This window comes from Antennarius striatus, chromosome 5 (genome assembly GCF_040054535.1).
Source record: "Antennarius striatus isolate MH-2024 chromosome 5, ASM4005453v1, whole genome shotgun sequence".
Lineage (NCBI taxonomy): Eukaryota > Metazoa > Chordata > Actinopteri > Lophiiformes > Antennariidae > Antennarius > Antennarius striatus.
Genome location: NC_090780.1, coordinates 12,282,323 through 12,303,717, shown reverse-complemented (window position 1 = coordinate 12,303,717; position 21,395 = coordinate 12,282,323). Strand labels below are relative to the sequence as shown.

The 21,395-nt window shown below is 40.9% G+C and overlaps 1 protein-coding gene across 1 annotated transcript in view; it reads left to right on the top strand.

Moving 5' to 3' along the window:
• Window positions 1–21,395, top strand: part of LOC137595510 (voltage-dependent calcium channel subunit alpha-2/delta-2-like) — a 43,036-nt gene that overhangs the window by 9,624 nt on the left and 12,017 nt on the right. The window contains exons 2-24 of the mRNA XM_068315682.1: window positions 151–232; window positions 7,457–7,573; window positions 7,912–7,971; window positions 10,501–10,545; window positions 10,713–10,848; window positions 10,958–11,089; window positions 11,181–11,238; window positions 11,333–11,383; window positions 13,177–13,276; window positions 13,371–13,532; window positions 13,617–13,727; window positions 13,832–13,910; window positions 15,675–15,724; window positions 15,895–15,984; window positions 16,091–16,156; window positions 18,962–19,036; window positions 19,149–19,223; window positions 19,338–19,409; window positions 19,578–19,649; window positions 20,736–20,797; window positions 20,952–21,028; window positions 21,119–21,179; window positions 21,256–21,353. Coding sequence (XP_068171783.1) covers window positions 151–232; window positions 7,457–7,573; window positions 7,912–7,971; window positions 10,501–10,545; window positions 10,713–10,848; window positions 10,958–11,089; window positions 11,181–11,238; window positions 11,333–11,383; window positions 13,177–13,276; window positions 13,371–13,532; window positions 13,617–13,727; window positions 13,832–13,910; window positions 15,675–15,724; window positions 15,895–15,984; window positions 16,091–16,156; window positions 18,962–19,036; window positions 19,149–19,223; window positions 19,338–19,409; window positions 19,578–19,649; window positions 20,736–20,797; window positions 20,952–21,028; window positions 21,119–21,179; window positions 21,256–21,353 — 1,931 coding nt within the window. The remainder of the gene's footprint in view (window positions 1–150; window positions 233–7,456; window positions 7,574–7,911; window positions 7,972–10,500; window positions 10,546–10,712; window positions 10,849–10,957; window positions 11,090–11,180; window positions 11,239–11,332; window positions 11,384–13,176; window positions 13,277–13,370; window positions 13,533–13,616; window positions 13,728–13,831; window positions 13,911–15,674; window positions 15,725–15,894; window positions 15,985–16,090; window positions 16,157–18,961; window positions 19,037–19,148; window positions 19,224–19,337; window positions 19,410–19,577; window positions 19,650–20,735; window positions 20,798–20,951; window positions 21,029–21,118; window positions 21,180–21,255; window positions 21,354–21,395) is intronic.

Below are 21,395 nucleotides of genomic sequence, written 5' to 3'. Positions count from 1 at the left end.
CTCACGCACACACACACGCACACGCACGCACACACACACACACACACACACACACACACACACACACACACACACACACACACACACACACACACACACACTTTTATTTGCTTCTGTGTGTGACAATCAGCCTGTGATGTCTATCCACAGGATAATGCACTGGGCCAGGCGCATCGAGCAAGAGATTGACAGAGTCTTTCAACACATCACTGGAGCTCAGCAGTTGAAAGGGGTGAGTGTGTAGCTTTTTTATGGTATATAGGCCTTATTCATATTGCTTCAGAAACTCAATAAGAATAGGTTTCAGTGTGCAGAAAAGCTGTAAATAAACCTCCTTGCTCTTTTTTTCCTCGTGCAGAGCCGCCAATAATCCATTGCTTTTGTTTTTCCTTGGTGAAAATGTCTAAAAGCTTTTATCTTCAGTAGTGTCCAGTATTTATGTGCTGCCTTTTTGAAATGCTGCAGCCAAAATTTGTTGGCGCCTTGGGTATTGGGTGCAGTAATTACTGATGTTGGACACATTGTATGATTCTGACAAAGTGAAAGAGATGCCTGAACACACACCTACATGGGTTAGCTCTAAAATAATAATAATTTTATTAAGATAAGAGTTTGATAACATATACATCAATAAATACTGATTTAAGTATTTAATCATTTAAAATATTTTTTTTCTTACAAGTAGCAGTATGTCATTGATATCTGTTATGATGTAGATACATGTGATGATTAGACAGTCTTTAGTTCTTAGATTATTTTGGGAGATTGAGATCCAAGAGTTTCTGTCCTGACCAGCAGCCCGTTGTGTATCACTTAGAGTCCAGACTCTGATGGTAGTGGGGGTTGATGGCTCTGATGAATGATGACATTGATGAATTTGCAATTCCTGGGTGGTCATGGGCTGGTGAAGTGAAAAATTAACAGAAGTAGCATAGTCATGTTTAAAAGGCAGCAGCAGTAGCCTGATAAAAGATAAACTAATAGAACACCCTCCCTGGTGGTCTAGTGTAGCAGTATACATCCCTCCCACTTCCAGCAACAACAGCAGGAGTGAGGCACTGAATGAACTCTACCATCAAATCAGTGAGCAGCAGACAGCCCATCCAGATGCCTTCCTCATTCAGGCAGGGGACGTTAACCATGCAAACACCAACAGTGTGTTTCCCAAATTACATAGACATATCAACTTTGCCACCAGAGTACTACAAATGCAGTATTTTTTTTGAGGATGTTGATAGAGAAGTACAGAGAAGGCCAGAGGGAGCTGCATTGTGTTTTTGTAGATCTGGAGAAAGGTTATGACAGGGTGCCCAGAGAGGAACTGTGGTATTGTATGAGGAAGTCTGGAGTGGTAGAGAAGTATGTTAGAGCGGTGCATGACATGTATGAGAACTATGAGACAGTGGTGAGGTGTGCTGTAGGTGTGACAGCGGAGTTCAAGGTGGAGGTGGGACTGCATCAGGGATCAGCTCTGAGCCCCTTCTTGATAGACAGGCTGACAGACGAGTTTAGACAGGAATCTCCATGATGTTTGCGGATAACGTTGTGATCTGTAGTGAGAGCAGGGAACAGGTGGAGGAGAAGCTGGAGAGGTGGAGGTTTGTACTGGAAAGGAGCGGAATGAAGGTTATCTGTAGTAAGACAGAGTACATGAGTGTGAATGAGAGGGACCCAAGTGGACGAGTGAGGTTACAGGGAAAAGAGATCAAGAAGGTGGAGGATTTTAAGTACTTAGTGTCAACAGTCCAGAGCAATGGAGAGTGTGGAAAAGAGGTGAAGAAGTGTGTACAGGCAGGATGGAACGGGTGGAGGAAAGTGTCAGGTGTGATGTGTGATAGAAGAGTTTCAGCTAAAATGAAACCTTATCGTGGTGGGGGAGTTTGAGTGCCCAAATGATCCCAGGAGTTATGTTCCCAGAGGCTTTATGCTCCTGCTAGGGTCTCCCTTGGCAAACATGTCCTGGGTGACGGTTCTGACGAAGAGCAGTACAAAAACCCCTATGATGAAAGAAAAATCAAGGACCGTGATGTCGCCCGGTATGGCGTAACCGGGGCTGGACTCTCCACTTTTCTGGTGTTGTCCAAGGTGAGAGGTGGCGGGCTGGTGTGGACTTGCTTTTGGCCCCACAGCTCAGCCATCATATGTTGGAGTTCACCCCGGTGAACGAGAGGGTCGTGTCCCTGCGCCTTCGGGTTGGGGACAGGTGTCTCACTGTCGTCTCAGCCTAACCCTAATACCGGCACGCAGACTGCTCGTTAGAGTCGTCAGACCTGCGAAAATTCAGATACGAGTGTGACCTGAGGGGTCTTCAGAGGCACTCCAGGACTGCTTGTCCACCACACACTGGAGTGCATTCAAAGATGCAGCCACCCACAACAACACTACAGGAGTACACGTAGACTGTCACTGCATACATGAGGAAAAGCATGGATGATGTCAGAACTATCTCCATTCGGGCCAACCAGAAGCAATGGCTGACAGGGAAACTCCACAGGCTACTGAGGGCACGGAATGCAGTCTTCAGAGCTGGGAACAAGGTGGGCCTAAGGACAGCTAGGGCCAACCTGTCAAGAGGCATCAGAGTGGTGAAGAGACAGTACTCCCACTTCAGCGACATCAGAGACACCAGAAACCTGTGGCGGGGGATTCAGTCCATTACGGACTACAAACCCCTTCCGTAGTCCTGTGACAGCTCCACCACTCTGCTCAGTCAGCAAAATGACTTCTTTGCGCACTATGAGGCAGACAACAGCATTGACGCTTCCTCCGGACAGCGTGAGGCAAGCCTTCAGATGGACCACTGCACAGATAGCACCGGGTCCTGACAACATTCTTGGTCGTTTCCTGAGAGACTGCTGACGAGCTCACAGTTGTCTTCACAGACATCTTCAATATCTCCCTGAGCCAGGTTGTTGTCCCCACCTGCCTCAAAGCCATCACCATCATCCCAGTCTTAAAGAAGTCGCCCCCATCTTTCTTCAACAACTACCGCCCGGTTGCACTCACTCCCGTCCTCGTGAAGTGCTTCAAGCGGATAGTCATGCAGCACATCAAGTATGCCCTCCCTTCAACCCTGGACCCTTTTCAGTTTGCTTACCGGTCCAAATGCTAGACCGATGACAACATCTCCACTGCTCTACCCTCAATCCTCACCCACCTGGAGACCAAAGACTCATACGCCAGAATGCTGTTCATCGACTTCAGCATTCAACAAAATCATCCCCCAGCAGCTCATCCTCAAACTGGATCAGCTTGGACTCAACACCTCCATATGCAACTGGTTGCTGGACTTCCTGACAGGGAGACCACAGGCAGTTAAAGTCGGCAGCAAAACCTCCAGCACCATCACGCTGAACATGGAGGCCCCCCAAAGATGCATACTGAGCCCACTCCTCTTCACTCTGCTGACCCACGACTGCACACCAACGTCCAGCTCCAACCTGTTCATAATGTTTGCAGATGATGCGACTATAGTGGGTCTCATCAACAACATCGATGAGACAGCCTACAGAAATGAGGTGAGCGGCCTGGCTATATGGTACAAGGACAACAATCTCCATCTGAATGTGGAGAAGATGAGGGAGATTGTTGTGGACTTCAGGAGAACACGCACCCAGCATGCTCCACTAACCATCGTCGGTGCTGCAGTGGAAAGGGTCAGCAGTACCAAGTTCCTGGGTGTGCACATCTCCAAGGACCTGTCCTGGAGCTGCAACACCACATCACTGGCCAAAAAAGTTCAACAGCTCCTCTACATCCTCCGCAAACTGAGGGGAGCAAGAGCCCTACCCTCCCATCATGCTCACGTTCTACAGAGGCACCATTGAGAGGATCCTGACCAGCTGCATCACCGTGTGGTACGGCGCCTGCACTGTTTCCTGCCGCAAGACCCTGCAGGGCATCTTAAGAGCAGCTGAAAAGATCACTGGTGTCTCTCCCTTCCCTCACAGACATTTATAACACCCGCTTCATCCTCAAAGCCACCAGCATTGCAGGTGATCCCACAGACCCCTCTCATAGCCTTTTCAGGCTGCTGCCATCAGGGAGGAGACTGCGGTCTTTGGGCCAAAACCACCAGGCTCAAGGACAGTTTCTTTCACCAGACGGTCAGGAGGCTCAATTCCCTTCCTGCTCTGCCCCTTGCCACAGTCTTAAACTCTACCCTCACGCTATTGTACTGCCTGTTGTACTGCCTGTATTGTACTGCCTGTTGCACCGCGGGTTTGGGAGGACTGCAATTTCATCTGTGCTGTATGTCGAGCATATACTGTATATATGGTACATTTGATAATAAAGTTGACTTTCGCTTTGATATTGGTTAGGATTCAGCAGTTTTACTGCAGGGGCCTGGGTTTTATTCCCAGTCAGGGAATACAATTTAAAATACTTTCCTCGTGGGATTAATAAAGTATCCAGTTGTCTATCTGAAGGTACAGTAGCAGCCAATGGATAGAGTTGACCAATATATATGAAAAGCTGATATCTGAGTTGACACACAGAGTATTAGCAGGAAAATAAGACTGAGTGTGCATGAGAGGTGTGAATAACAGAATGACATGAGAAGTGAACATAACTCAGGTGTGCAACACAAGTAATTTTGAGCTAACCTAGAGCTTTGATAAAAATCATAATTCAAGGCATTCAGTATGTTTTGGTTACAAATACAGAATCTGGTCTCTGAATAGTTTTGACTTTTCTTTGTACAAAATAATTAACAGTAAAGCTGAAACCCTTTGATACAGAAAATAAAGCAGTAAGAACTTTGATTAGCAAATCATTATTCAATAATTATTATTATAAATAATTAATTTATGAACAAAATAATGTTGACATAGATTAGCTTGTTTGAATTTTGCCTGCAATTAGGCTGCATCAGTTTGAGCTCGGACAAAATGGAAGTGTATTTTCTGTTTTAATAATAATTTTAATAATGTTACATATATTTTCACAATTGTACAATAGGTTTCATACGGGCTCTTGTTCTATACACGAGGGCTTAAACAAATAGTATACTTGTAGGTAAATGTCTGATATTCAACTGATTTCACATAGTGATCTGTTGTCATTAAATTCTGAGGGCCAGTAAGTCACCAATAATACTGTACTTACTGTATATCCTTGCTGCAGGTTTCTGTGAATAAAGGGTGGTACCTGTAAGGGGAAATGTGAAAAAAAGGACCAAAGATCATCAGTGGGGGGCAAAAGAGTCACGCTCTGTGAACACTGTGGGCGCGTTCCCTCAGCAGAGAGAAGCGGCACATGTTCTTTCTGTTTGTGTCACAGAGCAGATGGTCAGCCTGCAGTAATGCCTTGATGTGAGACTCACTCATTCACTCAAACCTCATTAATCCTTCAGTGCTCCTGAAATGCTCTGGAGCTGTTGAAGAAATTGTTTTAGTCTGCAGGGAAAGCTCAAAGAAATCATGTAATTTAAAGCATTTTTGATGCCTTAAATTAATTAATATTGTTAATATTAAATTTCTGTAATAAGCCTGCGTGATATTTAAAAGAAAATGTATTGATTTAAAAATAAATAAATATATATATACACACATACATATGTGTATATATATATATATATATATATATATATATATATATATATATATATATATATATACTGTGTATACACACACACACACACACAAAACAGCAGGACATATGTACATACTGTAAAACAAAAAAAGAACAAGGAAAAATTTTTTCAGAAGAACAACGACACAAGACGCCCACACACTCCTCACTCTGTTCTGCCCCGGCACCGACATTACGAGGCTTAATGTGTGAAAGCAGACATCAGAACAGCCAGTCAGGAGAGTTGAATAAAGACAAGGTTATGTGTGATGTAATAGATCCAGTTCACTATGCAGCATATCTGAGGTCATATGTGCTGAAAAAAAGTCAAACCTCGTTTTCTAATCAGAAAAGTATTCCTTATTCTGTTTTAGTCTATTTAGAATACTTTAATATGATCAGTGGTGGCATGGTGGCGCAGTGGGTAGCGCTGTTGCCGCACAGCAAGGTGGTTCCGGGTTCGAGTCCAACTCTGTGCGGAGTTTGCATGTTCTCCCCGTGACTCTGGGTTCTGTCCGGGTTGTCCGGCTTCCTCCCACCTCCAAAAACATGAGCTTCAGGTTGATTGGCCATCTTAAATTGGCTGTAGGTGAGTGTGTGCTTGTGCGCATGCATGTTTGTCTGTCTACGGTTCCGTGGTGCACTGGCGTTGTGCCTGGACTTTCCCCGCCTCACGCCCTAAGCCAGCAGAGATAGGCTCCAGCTCCCCGCAATCTGCGACAGCGGAGAAAGCGGTAGAAGTTGTATCTACTGTATGTACATTGTATGTGTATAATAGGTTTAGAATCTGGTGACAGAGAAGTTGCTGACTGAAGCCAGTCACTCAAAACTCATCATCACCAAAACAGAATATTATTTATTAATTTAATTCTGTAAAGTCTCACTGCAGTGTGATCATACTGACGTATGATGTTGTATGAACTTTCTGGGGGGTTCATAAAGGTTTTAATTACCGTAAATAATAAGGTAAATAGATCGGGATCTTGATCGCAGATTACCTAATTGCATGGGGTTCCTAGAATGCATTAACCTCAAAGTACGAGGGCGCACTGTATTTATGTCCTAATATAGTGGAAGTTTGCATTCAACTCCTTGACCGCAATTAATTTAAATAAAGCCTGTGTGTTTAAGTTTTTATTTTGGCCACATCATGTTGAGGATCAGTGGTAAATCTTGTTCTGAGTATACGCTACACTGGACATAGTTGATCAAATATGTTCACAAAAATACTCTGTTCATTACTGCACATTCCCATCTGAGCAACATGGGATGAGGGATATCTTAAAGTTCGTGTCATGAGGTTCTTTAATAAGGTGTGGGCTGTCATGTCAGGTTGTCCAATGGATTCCTTTAGGTCTAGTTCCATCTTGTCATCTTGTCTTTTTTCAGAGTCTGGTGGGATAAAACCTGCAGACCACAGCATCATAGAAGATACTTCTATTTTTTCTCTGTTCATCTGATAATGATGATGATGATGGCACACACACACGCACGCACGCACGCTCGCACGCACACACACCACTGTTTGGACTCCATTATTGGATTTGTCTACCTTCTGGTCAGGACAGATGAACGATTACAATCTCACCAGAGTCTGGACACCAGAAACTTTCTAAAAACTTAATTATCAAATCATCTTTTTTGTCTGTTGTAATAAATAATCATGTCTACTTAATTTGCTTGGCTCAACTGATTAAAATATTTATAAAGTACTGTACATGTGTCAGTAACAGCTGTAAGGTAGTCTTTCAAGATTTATGGCAAGTCATCACAGACAACATGTCAGAGGTTAGAAATGATCAAGACCAAAATATTCAGTTAGCACAAACAGCCTTAATAAAATGGCTGCTGATGTTTTTTCTCATTTGTTAAAATTTGACAGATATACAATGAAGAAAGACGCCGTTTTAATCTGGTGAGGAATCAGCCTCGGAAAATTGTGGAGAAGGTTGCTTCAGATATAGAGAAACTCCTGGCGAAGAAGCGCAAAGCACTTGAAGTGAGTATATTTTAATGGCTAAAATAAAAAATTAATGTGCACTGCTAGTTGTGCCATGTTGTTTGCTGCTTATTATTGTAATTTTTTTTTACTGTAAGAAAATCACAGTGTGGTGCTAGTTAGAGACTGTTAGATATTTTCAACCTATGTTGCCTGCTATTTAGGTTTTATATCAATTTTAATATGTACTTATAAATTTATTTATTTTTTAATTATTATTGCAGCATTTTGATGTTTTTTCCAGCACCATTATCTGTCAGAGAATCCCATCGTGTTTCATAATGTTCTTCCTCCTTCAAACTCAATCTTTTAATGTGATTGTCTGTTTTCAACATCAGAGGTTAGCCAATGAAGCAGAGAGGCTTCAGCGAGAACATCTCTGGCAGGATGGAATCAAGGTAAAATCTCACACGGTATATGCAGTTAGATGAATACATTCTGGGCTGTGTGATAGACTTTAATGGATCCATTTGTAGGTGCAAATAATAATAGTAACAAATAATAGATTCTAGGTTGTGTTATTTCTTTTTACATCTTGAACAGAATCTGTTCATCTTCTCAACAGAATCAAGTACATTTCCAGTTTAAAAACCCTTCTTTTCCCCCACCGATCACAAACATTTGTGTCACCTGCAATTATTACTGAAACAAGTCAGACTTGATTAAATCATATAAACCCCAACCTGTTCCATAATTAAAGATAGGCTTGGAGTTGCTGCTGGCCAGATGTAGAATATACTTGAGTTATACAGTAAGTTATGAATATATTATAGAAATAAGTAAAACACAAAGAGTTCATTCGGTATAAGTAAAAACACCAACCAGCTTTCAGTAGATTTTGTTTACTTGTTTGTCCTTGTGCTTAGAATCATCATTAGTTCAGTTCCATCCACAGCCCTTCATGGATGCACAGGCATTGGCAGCATGGTGGGGCAGTGGATAGCGCTGTTGCTTCACAGCTAGAAGGTCCTTGGTTTGAATCCACCTGGGGCCTTCTTTATGGAGTCTGCATGTTCTTTTTGTGTCTTTGTGGGTTCTCTCCGGGTTTTCCCCTTATGTGTGTGAATGGGTGTTTGTCTCTCTATGTCTCCAGGTGTTCATTGTAAATGAGAACTGGTTCACAGTTGACTTACCTAGTTAAAGAAGGGTTAAACAAACACAAACATACATACATGCCCACAAGTAGTGGAAATGTTATCAAGTCACAATGAACCACTGACCTGAACGCCGACCACCGTGTCTGTTGTTATGTTTACTAATGGATGACCTGAGAAATGTTGACACCTGTCACACGAGCAGATCTGTCTGTGTCACAACCAGCGCACTCAGCTGTGTGGGTTTGTTGAGTACTACTTCCTCTCCACTTTTCCACTTTCTCTTCTCAATTGACTGACAAAATGAGACTTGGTAACCTCAACTTGTCATGTGACCTCTGACTTCATCTGAGTCACTGAATCCCTTCTAAACACACTGGTGGTTTTGCATCGTTTGACTCCATTCAATGGAGAAGGTGACATTAAGCAACATTTGGACTTTTTACTACTTTTACTACAAGGAGAAACATTTTTTTCTAAATCTAAATATCCCTTGTTATGATTTTAATGTAATGCTGATTGGAACAAATTGACCTAACTCCACCACAGGGGTAGAGAGCAGCGTCCTGACTGTGTGCTGTTGTCCCAAACTGAAGTAATATTCATTCTGTTTCAAAAAGGGCAAGCATTTAGGCACATTGTAAATTTGCTTTCTTCAAGTCAAAAGGACTAGTTAACTTAACTATCAGTTATGTTTCAATAATTCATGGGTAAGTAGAGTGGAGTGGATTAAGACTTGAAATCATACTGTAGTTCCAGTCTGTCTTTTTATTGAATCTTTTTGAATAAATTGTGAATTGATTGTGAAATCAGTCATGAAAGAGACAAAAATCCCACCCCTAAACTTTTGTCCTCAAATCAATAGATACATTTAAAAAAAACAAAAAAAACAAAAATGGCAACACTGCTGATATCCAAAGTAGCTTTGCTCTCATGGGAAAAAACAGCTTAGAAGCGTCAGCAGTGCTCCTGATTTGAAGTGTTGGATAAAGAACCTGATAACACGTAGATCATGTCAGAGCCAAAGAGGTGATTTAAAATTCTAACGTAAGAAGAGCATCAGCAGATACTTGTCATGTGTTGTGAAGTGTTATAAAAACTAAAGCTGTCTGTGGAGATACAATTTAGTAATCAGAACAAGTCAAAAATAAAAACACATCAGCCCCCGGGTAAATGTTAAGCTTCACTGAAGTATGTTAGTACTTTTCAAAAGCTAATACTAACAGATGGCCTCGCTGTGCCCGAGCCTGACAGCCTGTCTACTGATTCATGATGTGACAGCACTAAGCAGAAAACAACAGCAAACATTTGGTTCTTACAGCTTTACGTGGGAAAGGATTTGCTGCTTCTTACTATCCTCTTCTCACTGTTGATGGCCCGTTGTCATGATTGTTGAGATGAGATGTTCATCTGCATAAACTTGAAGGATTATCTAGATCAGTCCCGTAACGTATGATGGCTATGCATGGGCTGTTTCTCTGTGGATGAGCACACTTATAAACCAGGATATACTCTTCTAACTCTTCTTTTACTGTAAAAGAGAACTGGTTGATGTGTCCCACTTTGCTGGAGAAAGAAAAAGAGTTTATTAGTAAGATTTTAAATAGTAGACATATGTTACTGATTTAAGCCCATGCCATTCAATCGACCTATCAGTTTTCTTTTGAAACATTGTCTTCTGGGTATGTTGAAAGACAATCTGACCATAATTTGAGGGTTTTGAGCTTTTAGGCATATAAATATGAGCTGTGTAACAATAATTTTACTTTAATAATTTAAAGAGATGAATGTTTTGACTGACTTGTGCATCTATGTGCATCTGTTTTTCTCTAGGAGCTGGACATGGCTTATTATGACTCAAAGGCTGAGCTGGATTATGTGAGTCAGGGAGATATGAACTGATTTGTCTGCACTGTTTATATTTCCTGTGTTTAATCAGCCAAAGTAAGGTTGATCAATGTGCTTTAAGTCAAATTGTCTGATTGCAATACATTTTGTTTAAAAAGTGGGAAACGTCTATTACATTCTCATTCCTATTCCCCTAGTATTCCATGGATGGAGAAGGAGAGGTAGAAAATCCATCACACATCAAGCTGGAGTTTGTGTATGATCCAAACTTCAAAAACAACGTGAACTACTCCTACACTGCTGTTCAGATTCCCACAGATATTTATAAAGGAGGCAAGTAAAGTTTAAAAAAAATATTTTTTCTTGCATAGTATGATGGAAAGATGTCATATACCGTATTTAAAAGGACACATGTTTAAAGTTTGACCCTGTGTGCCACCAGCTCCAGTCATCCTGAATGAGTTGAACTGGACTCAGGCTCTGGAGAGGGTCTTCATGGAGAACAGCCAGGAGGATCCATCGCTGCTGTGGCAGGCCTTTGGGAGCGCCACAGGTGTTACTCGCTACTATCCAGGTTGGTTCATCACCACTCTCCATATGGTCCGTAAGCTGATGCACTCAAATGTACCCTGACGGTATAAAGGACATCTCTTCAATCTTTTCAGCTTCACCGTGGAAAGCTCCTGATAAAATTGATTTGTATGACGTCAGGAGGAGGCCCTGGTACAGTATGAGCCCTAAAGCATGTTTTATGTTGTTCTTGCCACACATGCAGAAGGTTTGGATTGATTATTAGAGCCTGTCTCTTTTCCCACAGGTACATCCAGGGAGCCTCGTCGCCCAAAGATATGGTTATTCTTGTTGATGTGTAAGTACTTACCAATGTTGATTCTAAAGAATTGGTTGAACAAAAATTTATTACATTGACAGTATCAAGTATTTGTCATTATCTACAACTTTTCATAGCAATCTAAGCTATTACTTCAATTATTCTTTTAATTTCAATAATGCCCTCATTTTTTCTGACTTTCTAACACTTATTCCAAGCTCCCAGGTGTAAGAATGTGATATTTTACAAAAGTGAGCAGCTTTTTGTGCATCTGAAAGACAGCAGAGGAAGGAACTACACTATAGTTGTATTAAAATGAAAAAACAGCTCACCTGGCACTGACTCTGCACTCGAAACAGCTTAGAGTGCAGCTTATGTTGCTTATCAAGCATAGTAGCCTGAAGGCTAAGTTGTGGAAGATCCAGACGCTAACACAATCAATGGATTTTTCCACTGTCACAATACAGCAAGAAGATTCTGGATTCAAATCCTGACTGGGACGTTTCTGTTTGAGTTCGCATGTTCTCTGTTTGTGCCTGTCATTACTTCACAAGTTTGTGTCATGAATTGGTGACTCAAACGTGTGCCTAATTGTGAATATGACCATGAATTGGTTGTTGGTCCTGAGATTATATGCCAACTTGTTCATGGTATACCGACCTCAACTACCCCTCATGTGCTTTTTTATTCACTATTTATACTAATGATTAAGTTCAACAGCCCACTGCGGCACCATCGTGTATCCATGGATGCAGTTCATTGAATTGGTAATGGGTCATACATCGGCAGTCTTTGTGAGGTTAATCATATCACGGAGTTGAATGTCTAAAACAGGAGACCTTTCATAGCGACAACAACAACAACATTCAACATGTTTGTTCACTCATGTACATGAGTTACTCACTGACAGGAGGGAGCGGGGCTCTGTCTGACATGCTGAGTTCAAGGATGAAACATGAGGCATTATTGCAGTTGTGGATGTTTAATTTACCGTTTCCATGAAGAACATACATTCTGTGCAGATGGACGATGACTAGACTAAGATGGCAAATAGCCTTTGCTCCTTAAATTTTGCATTTCTTACTTTTGCATTTTGGATCTTTGCGGTCTCTTACGTATTTTACTCTTTGCAGTCAACAGAATTATCGGCATCGCACCTCACACTCTCTCTGTACCAAGCAAACAGAATCACAGCCAAGTACACGTGATATTCATCAGGCATTCAATCAGTCAGTCTCATGCCTCAACACACCCACACGGACATGCCACACCCACTACCCCAAGTGAAAACACAGGAAATGAATCCTTGCCTCTACAGGAAGCAATGTGTTTGGAACATTTTCACACTCCATCTGTAGTTTTGTATTATTCTAAGGTAGTAATGTTAGGTTTGATTATTAAAAAAAGAATAAAATATTAAATAAAGCACAAACATAAAATAAAAAATATTAAACAAAAATAATGAACAAGAACATTGATTCTTCATCTGTTTATTTAGGCATTGGTTATCGGGGTTCATTTACTAGACTGTTTGTCCACGTTAGCATTGAGGTCACATGAAGGCTCGCTCTGCATGCAGTTTAAGGAACAGAGTCAGGTCATTGTGAACATCTGATCTCTCTGAACATGAAAATGAGAGTAGATAGAATAGAAATATGAATGAATACGGTACCTGCTGACAGGATGAATTAATGCTGAGGTAGGGAACCATGCCTGATTCAAGAATTGAGAAGTACTCAGACAGTTACCTGAACACATTTAAATCTTTCAGCCTGCGTTTATCTCTTTGTTTGTCAGCACGTTATTGTGATGCTACTTGTGTGCTTCTTCAGGAGTGGCAGTGTCAGCGGACTCACCCTGAAACTGATCAAAGCATCAGTGATGGAAATGTTGGACACCTTGTCTGATGACGACTATGTCAACGTGGCCAGGGTTGGTATCTGCTTCACTGACTGACTGCACATCATGGTGTATGTATATTTGTCGTTGTTATTAAGGGGTTATGTTTTTCTTTCTAATCTTGTAGTTTAATGAGAAGGCTGAGGCTGTGATTCCCTGCTTCAAACACCTTGTCCAGGCGAATGTCAGAAATAAGAAGATCTTCAAGGATGCAGTACAGCAGATGCAGGCCAAAGGCACCACCGACTATAAGTCTGGATTTCATTTTGCTTTCAACCAGCTGCTGAATGTGAGTGACATACTGATCTACACACAGGGGTATGTTGTGTTATTGCATTGGCCATTCATTCTTCTTTGTAAATGTATTTTTCAGAAAACAAATGTCCCACGGGCCAACTGCAATAAAATAATAATGCTGTTTACTGATGGGGGAGAGGACAGAGCTCAGGATGTCTTCATGCAATACAACTGGCCCAATAAAACGGTTGGTATCTTCTGACTATCTGGCTTTCAGATGCATCTAGAGTTTGAAAAGGAGTGGACAAAAAGCTGTGGAGTCATAATCGTTATGTCATGTCCCCTCCTCAGGTTCGAGTTTTCACCTTTTCTGTGGGTCAGCACAATTATGATGTTACACCTTTACAATGGATTGCATGCACCAATAAAGGTGAGCTGATTTTTTTAATAACTCATTCATTCAATTAGATTCTTCATGGCTCAGTGGTTCCCATTATTTTTCGTCTGATGTGCCCTCACATCACATATATCAGATAACTTTGAATGTCCCTTCATTTTCCATTGATGGATTTGAAAGTTTTATAGAACAGCATTAATTATGAAGAGTTTAGCTTGCTTTATCCTGGACTGATAGAAGCTGAACATTTCAAAAATTCATCCATTACATTAATGCATGGGCGTCAAACTCATTTTCACAGCATCACAGCTGTCCTCAAAGGGTCAATGTGACTTATAAATGTAACTATGTGTAGCTCAATGTAATGTAACTAAATGTAACTACTCTTTAGTATTAAATAACTCTGAATTTATTACTTATTCAAGTTACAAACATTTCAGTTGCACAGAATAAACATGTTTGTTTATTCAAGTGAATGAAGAAAAAAAACATCAAACATAAACATTGTTTAAAACGTTTTTGTCAGTTTCTGTTAAAAATGCGCTTTTGACCTATTTATTTTTAGACACTGACCTTTTATGCTCTGGAGGGCCATACAAAATGTTGAGGCGGTCCACATTTGGCCCCCAGGCCTTGAGTTTGATACATGTGCATTAAAGTAACGTTTTCAATTATATGTCCTCAACATTAAGCAAAGATTTAAATATTGTTCAACTGATTTTCTTTAATTGATCTCTACTAGTTGATGACAAGCTTTACTGTTCTCTGGTCGATGGTCAGTCAGCTAATGATGGACTTTACTAAATATCAGTGAAAACCTGTTTTTGGAAATATTTTCTTCATTAATCCTCAGTTGTAGCTGAGTTTGAAAAATTTGTCAGTATTTCCATGTGCCTTGTATCACACAACCAAACTAGGACTGAACCCTGTTTTTCTCAGATTTGTAAGTAGACTCAAGTTGGTTCTCACTGGAGCAACAGCAACGGAAGTTCTGCACAAGAGATGATTTTGTTCACACAGCCGTGCAGGTGTTGATATCATTCTGAAACAACCCATGGAATGACCCCCTTTAGCTTGCACATAGTGGTTGGCTGTCTTCCATTTAAATACGAATAAAATAAATAAAAACTTCATAGAAGAATGAAGGCTTAAACACTGACAGATGAACAGCAACAGATCTTACACAACAGCAAAAACTATCTGTCCTGCAGTCTGAAACGATGACCAGCACTTTTTAAAAGTAGTCTCTTTTCTTTTATGTTTGTAATATGACAGCCAGACAGATGGCTGGTGGCTTTAGCAGCACTATGCTGCTATTGAGACTCATGCTGGTAAATGATGTCATTTTTTTCATTAATTACACAAAAAACAAAAACATTTTATAAATCATCCTTTTAACTCAGTGTCTGTTGGAGTGGCTGCATCACTGGTCCAGTAACATTTAGTATAATGTGGAATATCTCTTTCCCCTCTCTTACTCTCTCTCTCCCCTCACTATTTCAGAGTTATGAATGATTTAGACACTTTTACGAACCTATGGTGTGTCTAAGGTGTCTTATGTTCCGTGTTAAATGAGGAACTCATGTTCAGTCACTGTTTGGTTTAATTTAAGTATATTTTGTCCACATTTTTTTAAAGTGTGTGTTCATGTTTGAGTGAATCTCTCTTAGATGTTGTTAACGTAACTATCTTGTAATACCGACTTCATGAATAAATGTGATTTTAAAAATCAAAATCTCTCCCCTCACCCTCTCTCTCCTTCTCTCTCCCTCTCTCCCTCTCTCTCCTTCATGCCAGGTTACTATTTTGAGATCCGTTCCCTCTGCGCTATAAGGATTAACACCCAGGTGGGTTTGTCTGGCGCTTCTGACACAGCTGATGCTGCTATGCTGTTTCTCATTCTCCTTAAGGCTCTCACTCACCCTGCACAAGCCTCTATTTCATTTTTGTTTTTGTACCAATCCCCCTTGGCCTGATGTTGTTGGATGCAGCTCAGAAACGTCTTTTGTATTGTCAGGAGTACCTGGATGTGCTGGGACGCCCTATGGTCCTGGCAGGCAGTGTGGCCAAGCAGGTTCAGTGGACCAATGTGTATCAGGATGCTTTGGTGAGACTGTCTGTGATGAAATGTGAAGGCATCAAACATACATTATGTAAACACTGAGTAAATGATCCTGTTATATTATGGGGAACACTGTCCTTGTACTCTGCAGGGCCTTGGCATGGTGGTGACTGGGACTTTGCCAGTGTTTAATCTCACCATGAAAGGAAATTCACAGGTAGAGCAATCAAAGTCATAATTCTATGAAAACCTGTGTAATGTTATGTTATGTTATGTTATGTTATGTTGAAAGTTGTAAGTTTTGTAGCTGTTCTGCTGTGATGTCAAATATTCTAAAATATTAAATATTATATTTTTGAGGTATATGTTATAATTTTAAGAATGTAGTTGCAAGAGGACACAAGCCAGTGTCTTATTGTGCCGGTCCCAAGCCTGGATAAATACAGAGGGTTGTGTCAGGAAGGGCATCCGAAATTCTGGTTGGACTTTGATGAAGTGATGGAGAGCATACCGAGAAGTGAGAGAGTTGTCATTGGTGCAGACTTGAATGGACATGTTGGTGCAGGAAACAGAGGTGATGAGGAGATGATGGACAGGTTTGGAAGGACAGATGGCAGTTGACTTTGCAAAAAGGATGGGAATGGCTATAGTGAATACTTTCTTCCAGAAGAGGCAGGAACATAGGGTGACCTATAAGAGTGGAGGTAGGAGCACACAGGTAGACTACATCTTGTTCAGATGATGTAATCTGAAGGAGATCAGTGACTGCAAAGTAGTGGTAGGTGAGAGTGTAGCCAAACAGCATAGGATGGTGGTGTGTAGGATGACTCTGGGGGTGAGGAAGATGAAGAGGACAAAGGAAGAGCAGAAGACGAAATGGTGGAAGCTGAAAAAGGAAGAGTGTTTCATGACTTTTACGAAGGAGTTAAGACAGGCTCTGGGTGGTCAGGAGGTGCTTCCAGATGACTGGACAACTACAGCTAATGTGATCAAGGAGACAGGTAGGAGAGTACTTGGTGTGTCATCTGGAAGGAAAATAGATAAGGAGACTTAGTGATGGAATGAGGAGGTACAGGAGTGTATACAGAGAAAGAGGTTAGCTAAGAAGAAGTGAGACACTGAGAGGACAGAGGAGAGTAGACAAGAGTACAGGGAGATGCAGCGTAAGGTGAAGGTAGAGGTAGCAAAGGCCAAACAAGAAGCTTATGATGACTTGTATGCTAGGTTGGACAGTAAGGAGGGAGAGACTAATCTATACAGGTTCGCAAGACAGAGAGACAGAGATGGGAAGGACGTGCAGCAGGTTAGGGTGATTGAGGATAGGGATGGAAGTCTTGACATGGGCCAGTAGTGTGATGGGAAGATGAAAAGAGTACTTTGAAGAGTTGATGAATGTGGAAAATGAGAGAAAAAAGACTAGAAGAGATGACTGTTGTGGACCAGGAGGGAGCAAAGATTTATCAGGATGAAGTGAGGGGGTCATTGAAGAGGATGAAGAGTGGAAAGGCAGTCGAAGATGTTGAGGTTCTCTTTGGGAGTGACCAGGATGGATAGGATCAGGAATGAGTACATCAGACGGACAGCACATGTTAGAGGTTTTGGATATAAAGTCAGAGAGACCAGACCAAGATGGTTTGGACATGTCCAGAGGAGAGATAGTGAATATATTAGTAGAAGGTTGCTGAGTTTTGAACTGCTAGGCAGGAGGCCTAGAGGAAGACCAAAGAGGAGGTTTATGGATGTAGTGAAGGAGGACATGAAGGTAGTTGGTGTGAGAGAAGAGGATGCAGAAGACAGGGTTAGATGGAGGCAACTGATTGGAAATAGTACAAACCGTTGCTGTCTTGTCATTTGCAAATCACATCATTGGGTTGATCGTTAAAGCTCTTTGGTAAATTGGGAAAATATTAATCTACTGCTAGCAGAGAATTAACTTTATGTTGTCTTATGTAGCCTTAATGTGGGAAAACATCTAACAGGACTCATGTCTATAGGTAAAAACGTTGCTTAACAACTATGGTGAAGTTCATTATTTAACATGTTTCATGTTTTCTTATACCTCGGGTTACACCAGAGATGTTCTAATTATAGATGCATGCTACTCTCTGGATGTCTTATGTATAGACATCAGGAGGTAGTCTCAAATAAATACGAACCTGAAACCCTACAATAGGGAGGAGATTTTTCTTTTCTGCCTATTTTGATTATGTTTCCAAACTAATGGTAGGAGACAGTTATAAATTTCCATTAGATATTGTTTTTGTAGCTTCAAATGTGATATAGAGTACTTTTTTCTAGGTCATTATGACATCGCACATCCCAAGTTACCTTAAAGCACTTCATAGCAATAGTGGTTGGTGAAATAAACTGTGTCTGCCATTAAATTAGGTCTATATTTTTGAGAAATGAAGGTACCTCTGGTCCTCAATCGGATAGCAACTCAATGTAGTAGGTAAAAATACATGTAGCCATTTAGCTCCATTTACTGTCATTCATTTAAGACTCCTAAAGCACCCTGTATGTGAACTGCAGCGTATTCCTGTACGTTGGGATCAATATGAGACAGTACAGGCTGACTGTAGAGGGGATGTGGTTGCCTTTGTCTGTACATAATGGTGAATACACATCTCTTTATACAGTGATGGATGGACTTCAATGAAATTTTACACAGGGTTTTATATTTTAAGCATATTTAAAGTTCTATCATTTTCAGATTGATTTGATCACATTCCAGGTTTCCATTTGTGGCATCCTTGTCTTTATCGCAAATTTACCAGCTGGATGTCTGATGCAGTAACTGAATTGTGACACTGACAAGTTTAGGTTTATATTATGGGACATATTCGTTTGACCTGAATTAGTGACTTTTGGTTCGGAGCTAACGTGTTGCTTGCTTCAGCCACAGATTTACCTCGCAGGAATGAGATCAGTCCTATCTAACCTTCAGCAAGAGAGTCGATAAGCGTATTTTTACTTTAGATTCTGCGACTAACTGTCCACATTATTGCTTTTGTCTGACCAGAATCAACTGATACTAGGCGTCATGGGCGTTGATGTGCATCTTGATGAGATAAAGCGATTAACGCCACGGTACAATGTAAGTAGATCACACATCACCTCATTCATTACATTTTTCTTCCTTCGTTTTTGTGATGAACTGTACAATCTGGTATGTTTTAGGTATTACTTCTCTGCTTACTCCTACACAGCTTGGAGCCAATGGATATATATTTGCTATTGATCCAAACGGATATCTCCTCCTTCATCCGAATCTTCAGCCAAAGGTAATGTGCATGTAGTATTTGCTTCTACATAGTTGAGCTTGTGTGACGCTGACATGCATGTTGAATGCCTGCACTAGATGTCAGTGTAAATTTATTTTCCTACACTCCTCTCAGCTTGTGAACCTCCCTGAGCCTGTGACGCTGGACTTCCTGGATGCAGAGGTAGAAGATAGCAATAAAGAGGAGGTGAGCACTTAGTGTGGAGCTGTTTTCAGGCGCTTTTTGTACTTTCCCAACGTGAAGCTCATTCTTCCAAGTTACTATCAGGCCAGTGAGCATCATTTACCTTCAAACAACCTGCTGTCCCACTTGTCACATGTTTGTGACTTCAAAGAATGTCTTTTTGTTGTCTAGATCCGGAGGCAAATGATTGATGGAAGACCAGGTGAAATACAGATCAAAACTCTTATCAAGTCCATTGATGAGGCAAGTTTTCTTTATTTCTGTCAGGCTTTAGGCATGTTCAATTTCATTAACACACAATCAGGGATCAGGTGTAACTGGGGTATGATGAATATTTAATGTTGAACATTATGTAAATAAACTTGGTGGTGCAGTGGGTTACGCTGTTGCTTCACAGCAAGGAAGTCCTGGATTCATATCCACCTGTGGACCTGGACATTTATGTGTGGAGTTTGTTTGTTGTCTTCATGTCTGTGTGAGTTCTCCGGCTTCCTTCCACTCACAGAAACATACAGTAGATGTCATCTGGTGACTCTCAATTCACCATAGGCATGAATGGTTGATAGTCTTTCTATATCTGTGATGAACTGCCGATTTGTCCCACCTCCCATCCAGTGTTAGCTGTGATAAGCTCCTATGATTATAAAAAATTAATGCTTTAAGTAAACATTTGACAGGCTGTTTCTAAATCGTTGTAATGTTAGAAAATCCAGTTGGTTTCCATTAAGTTTTACTGTTTGGCTTCGTTGTACAGTTTTACGACCAGGTGACGCTCACAGATGTGTAATCTGGTCTAGTAATACATGACAGTTGAGTCACTTCCTGTTTATCTGTATTATCTAAGTCTATCAAAATAAAACAATTGAAACATTAATGCTACAAATTTTAAATCATTTTCTACAATACTGTGCATTAATATATATCTAGAGCTACTTTCTAGGTAACACTGCTGCTTTTATCAGGTGGTGATAGTGTTGTGCTGCAGGCTGTATAAAGATCACATCTACAATCAATGTGAGGAATCGTCATGTAGGCTTAAACAGAAGGTGCCTCTTTAATATGATAGATAACCTTCACAGAAATCTAAATAAATAAAAAAATTTCAACGCGTATTTACTTTCAAATGAGCCATTCAGTTAAATGTATTTTTTTCATTTCTTGATAATTTTCTCACCAATCAGGCTTTTACACTGAGCTCTGGGAACATTGTGTCCTGATGCTTGTACGTTGCTGGTGTGAATGATGGGAAAAACACGTGAAAAAAACATAGACACATACAAAAGCAGCTGAACTGTTGTCAGTTTACTGAAATGACTTTCTTCACTGTAGCAATACATCGATGAGGTATACAGGGGATACACCTGGACCCCTATCAACGGTACAGATTACAGGTGAGCCATTGTGATATTGTGAGTTGCAATCAATAATCTGCTCCGGCTACTGATGAGTCTGATGAAGACCACACGCGAACATCAATTCATTCTTTGACCTTCCTGTCTGTCTCTAAATTAATGCGTCTTCCCGTTGGGATGCTGTCACCTGTAGCCTCGGTCTGGTGTTACCTCCCTACAATGAGTTCTACATCCAGGCAGACCTGAGCGATGTGATGCTGCAGCTACAATGTGAGGACAATGAGGCACAGCTTTCAGTGTTTTCTTTATGATGATCTGAATAAAAGAGATTAAAAAAACTAATCACATTCTTCATTGCAGACATGCAGTCATTGCTGCCCAGCTCTTTTGAATCAGCAGGGCATGTTTTTCTGGCTCCAAGGTGAAAACATGTCTCATTGCTCTATTTTTTCAGTCCTGCTGTCTTCTTGTATTAATTCTGTCTGCTGTTTCTCCAGAGAATACTGCAAACGTCTACACCTTTCTGACAACAACACACAGTTTTTGCAGAACTTCCTCTCACTCATGCTTGATATTTCCCCAGAATCAGATGAGTGTGAGTGTGTTCACAGCAGTTTGAACTATCTGCCACTGCTGC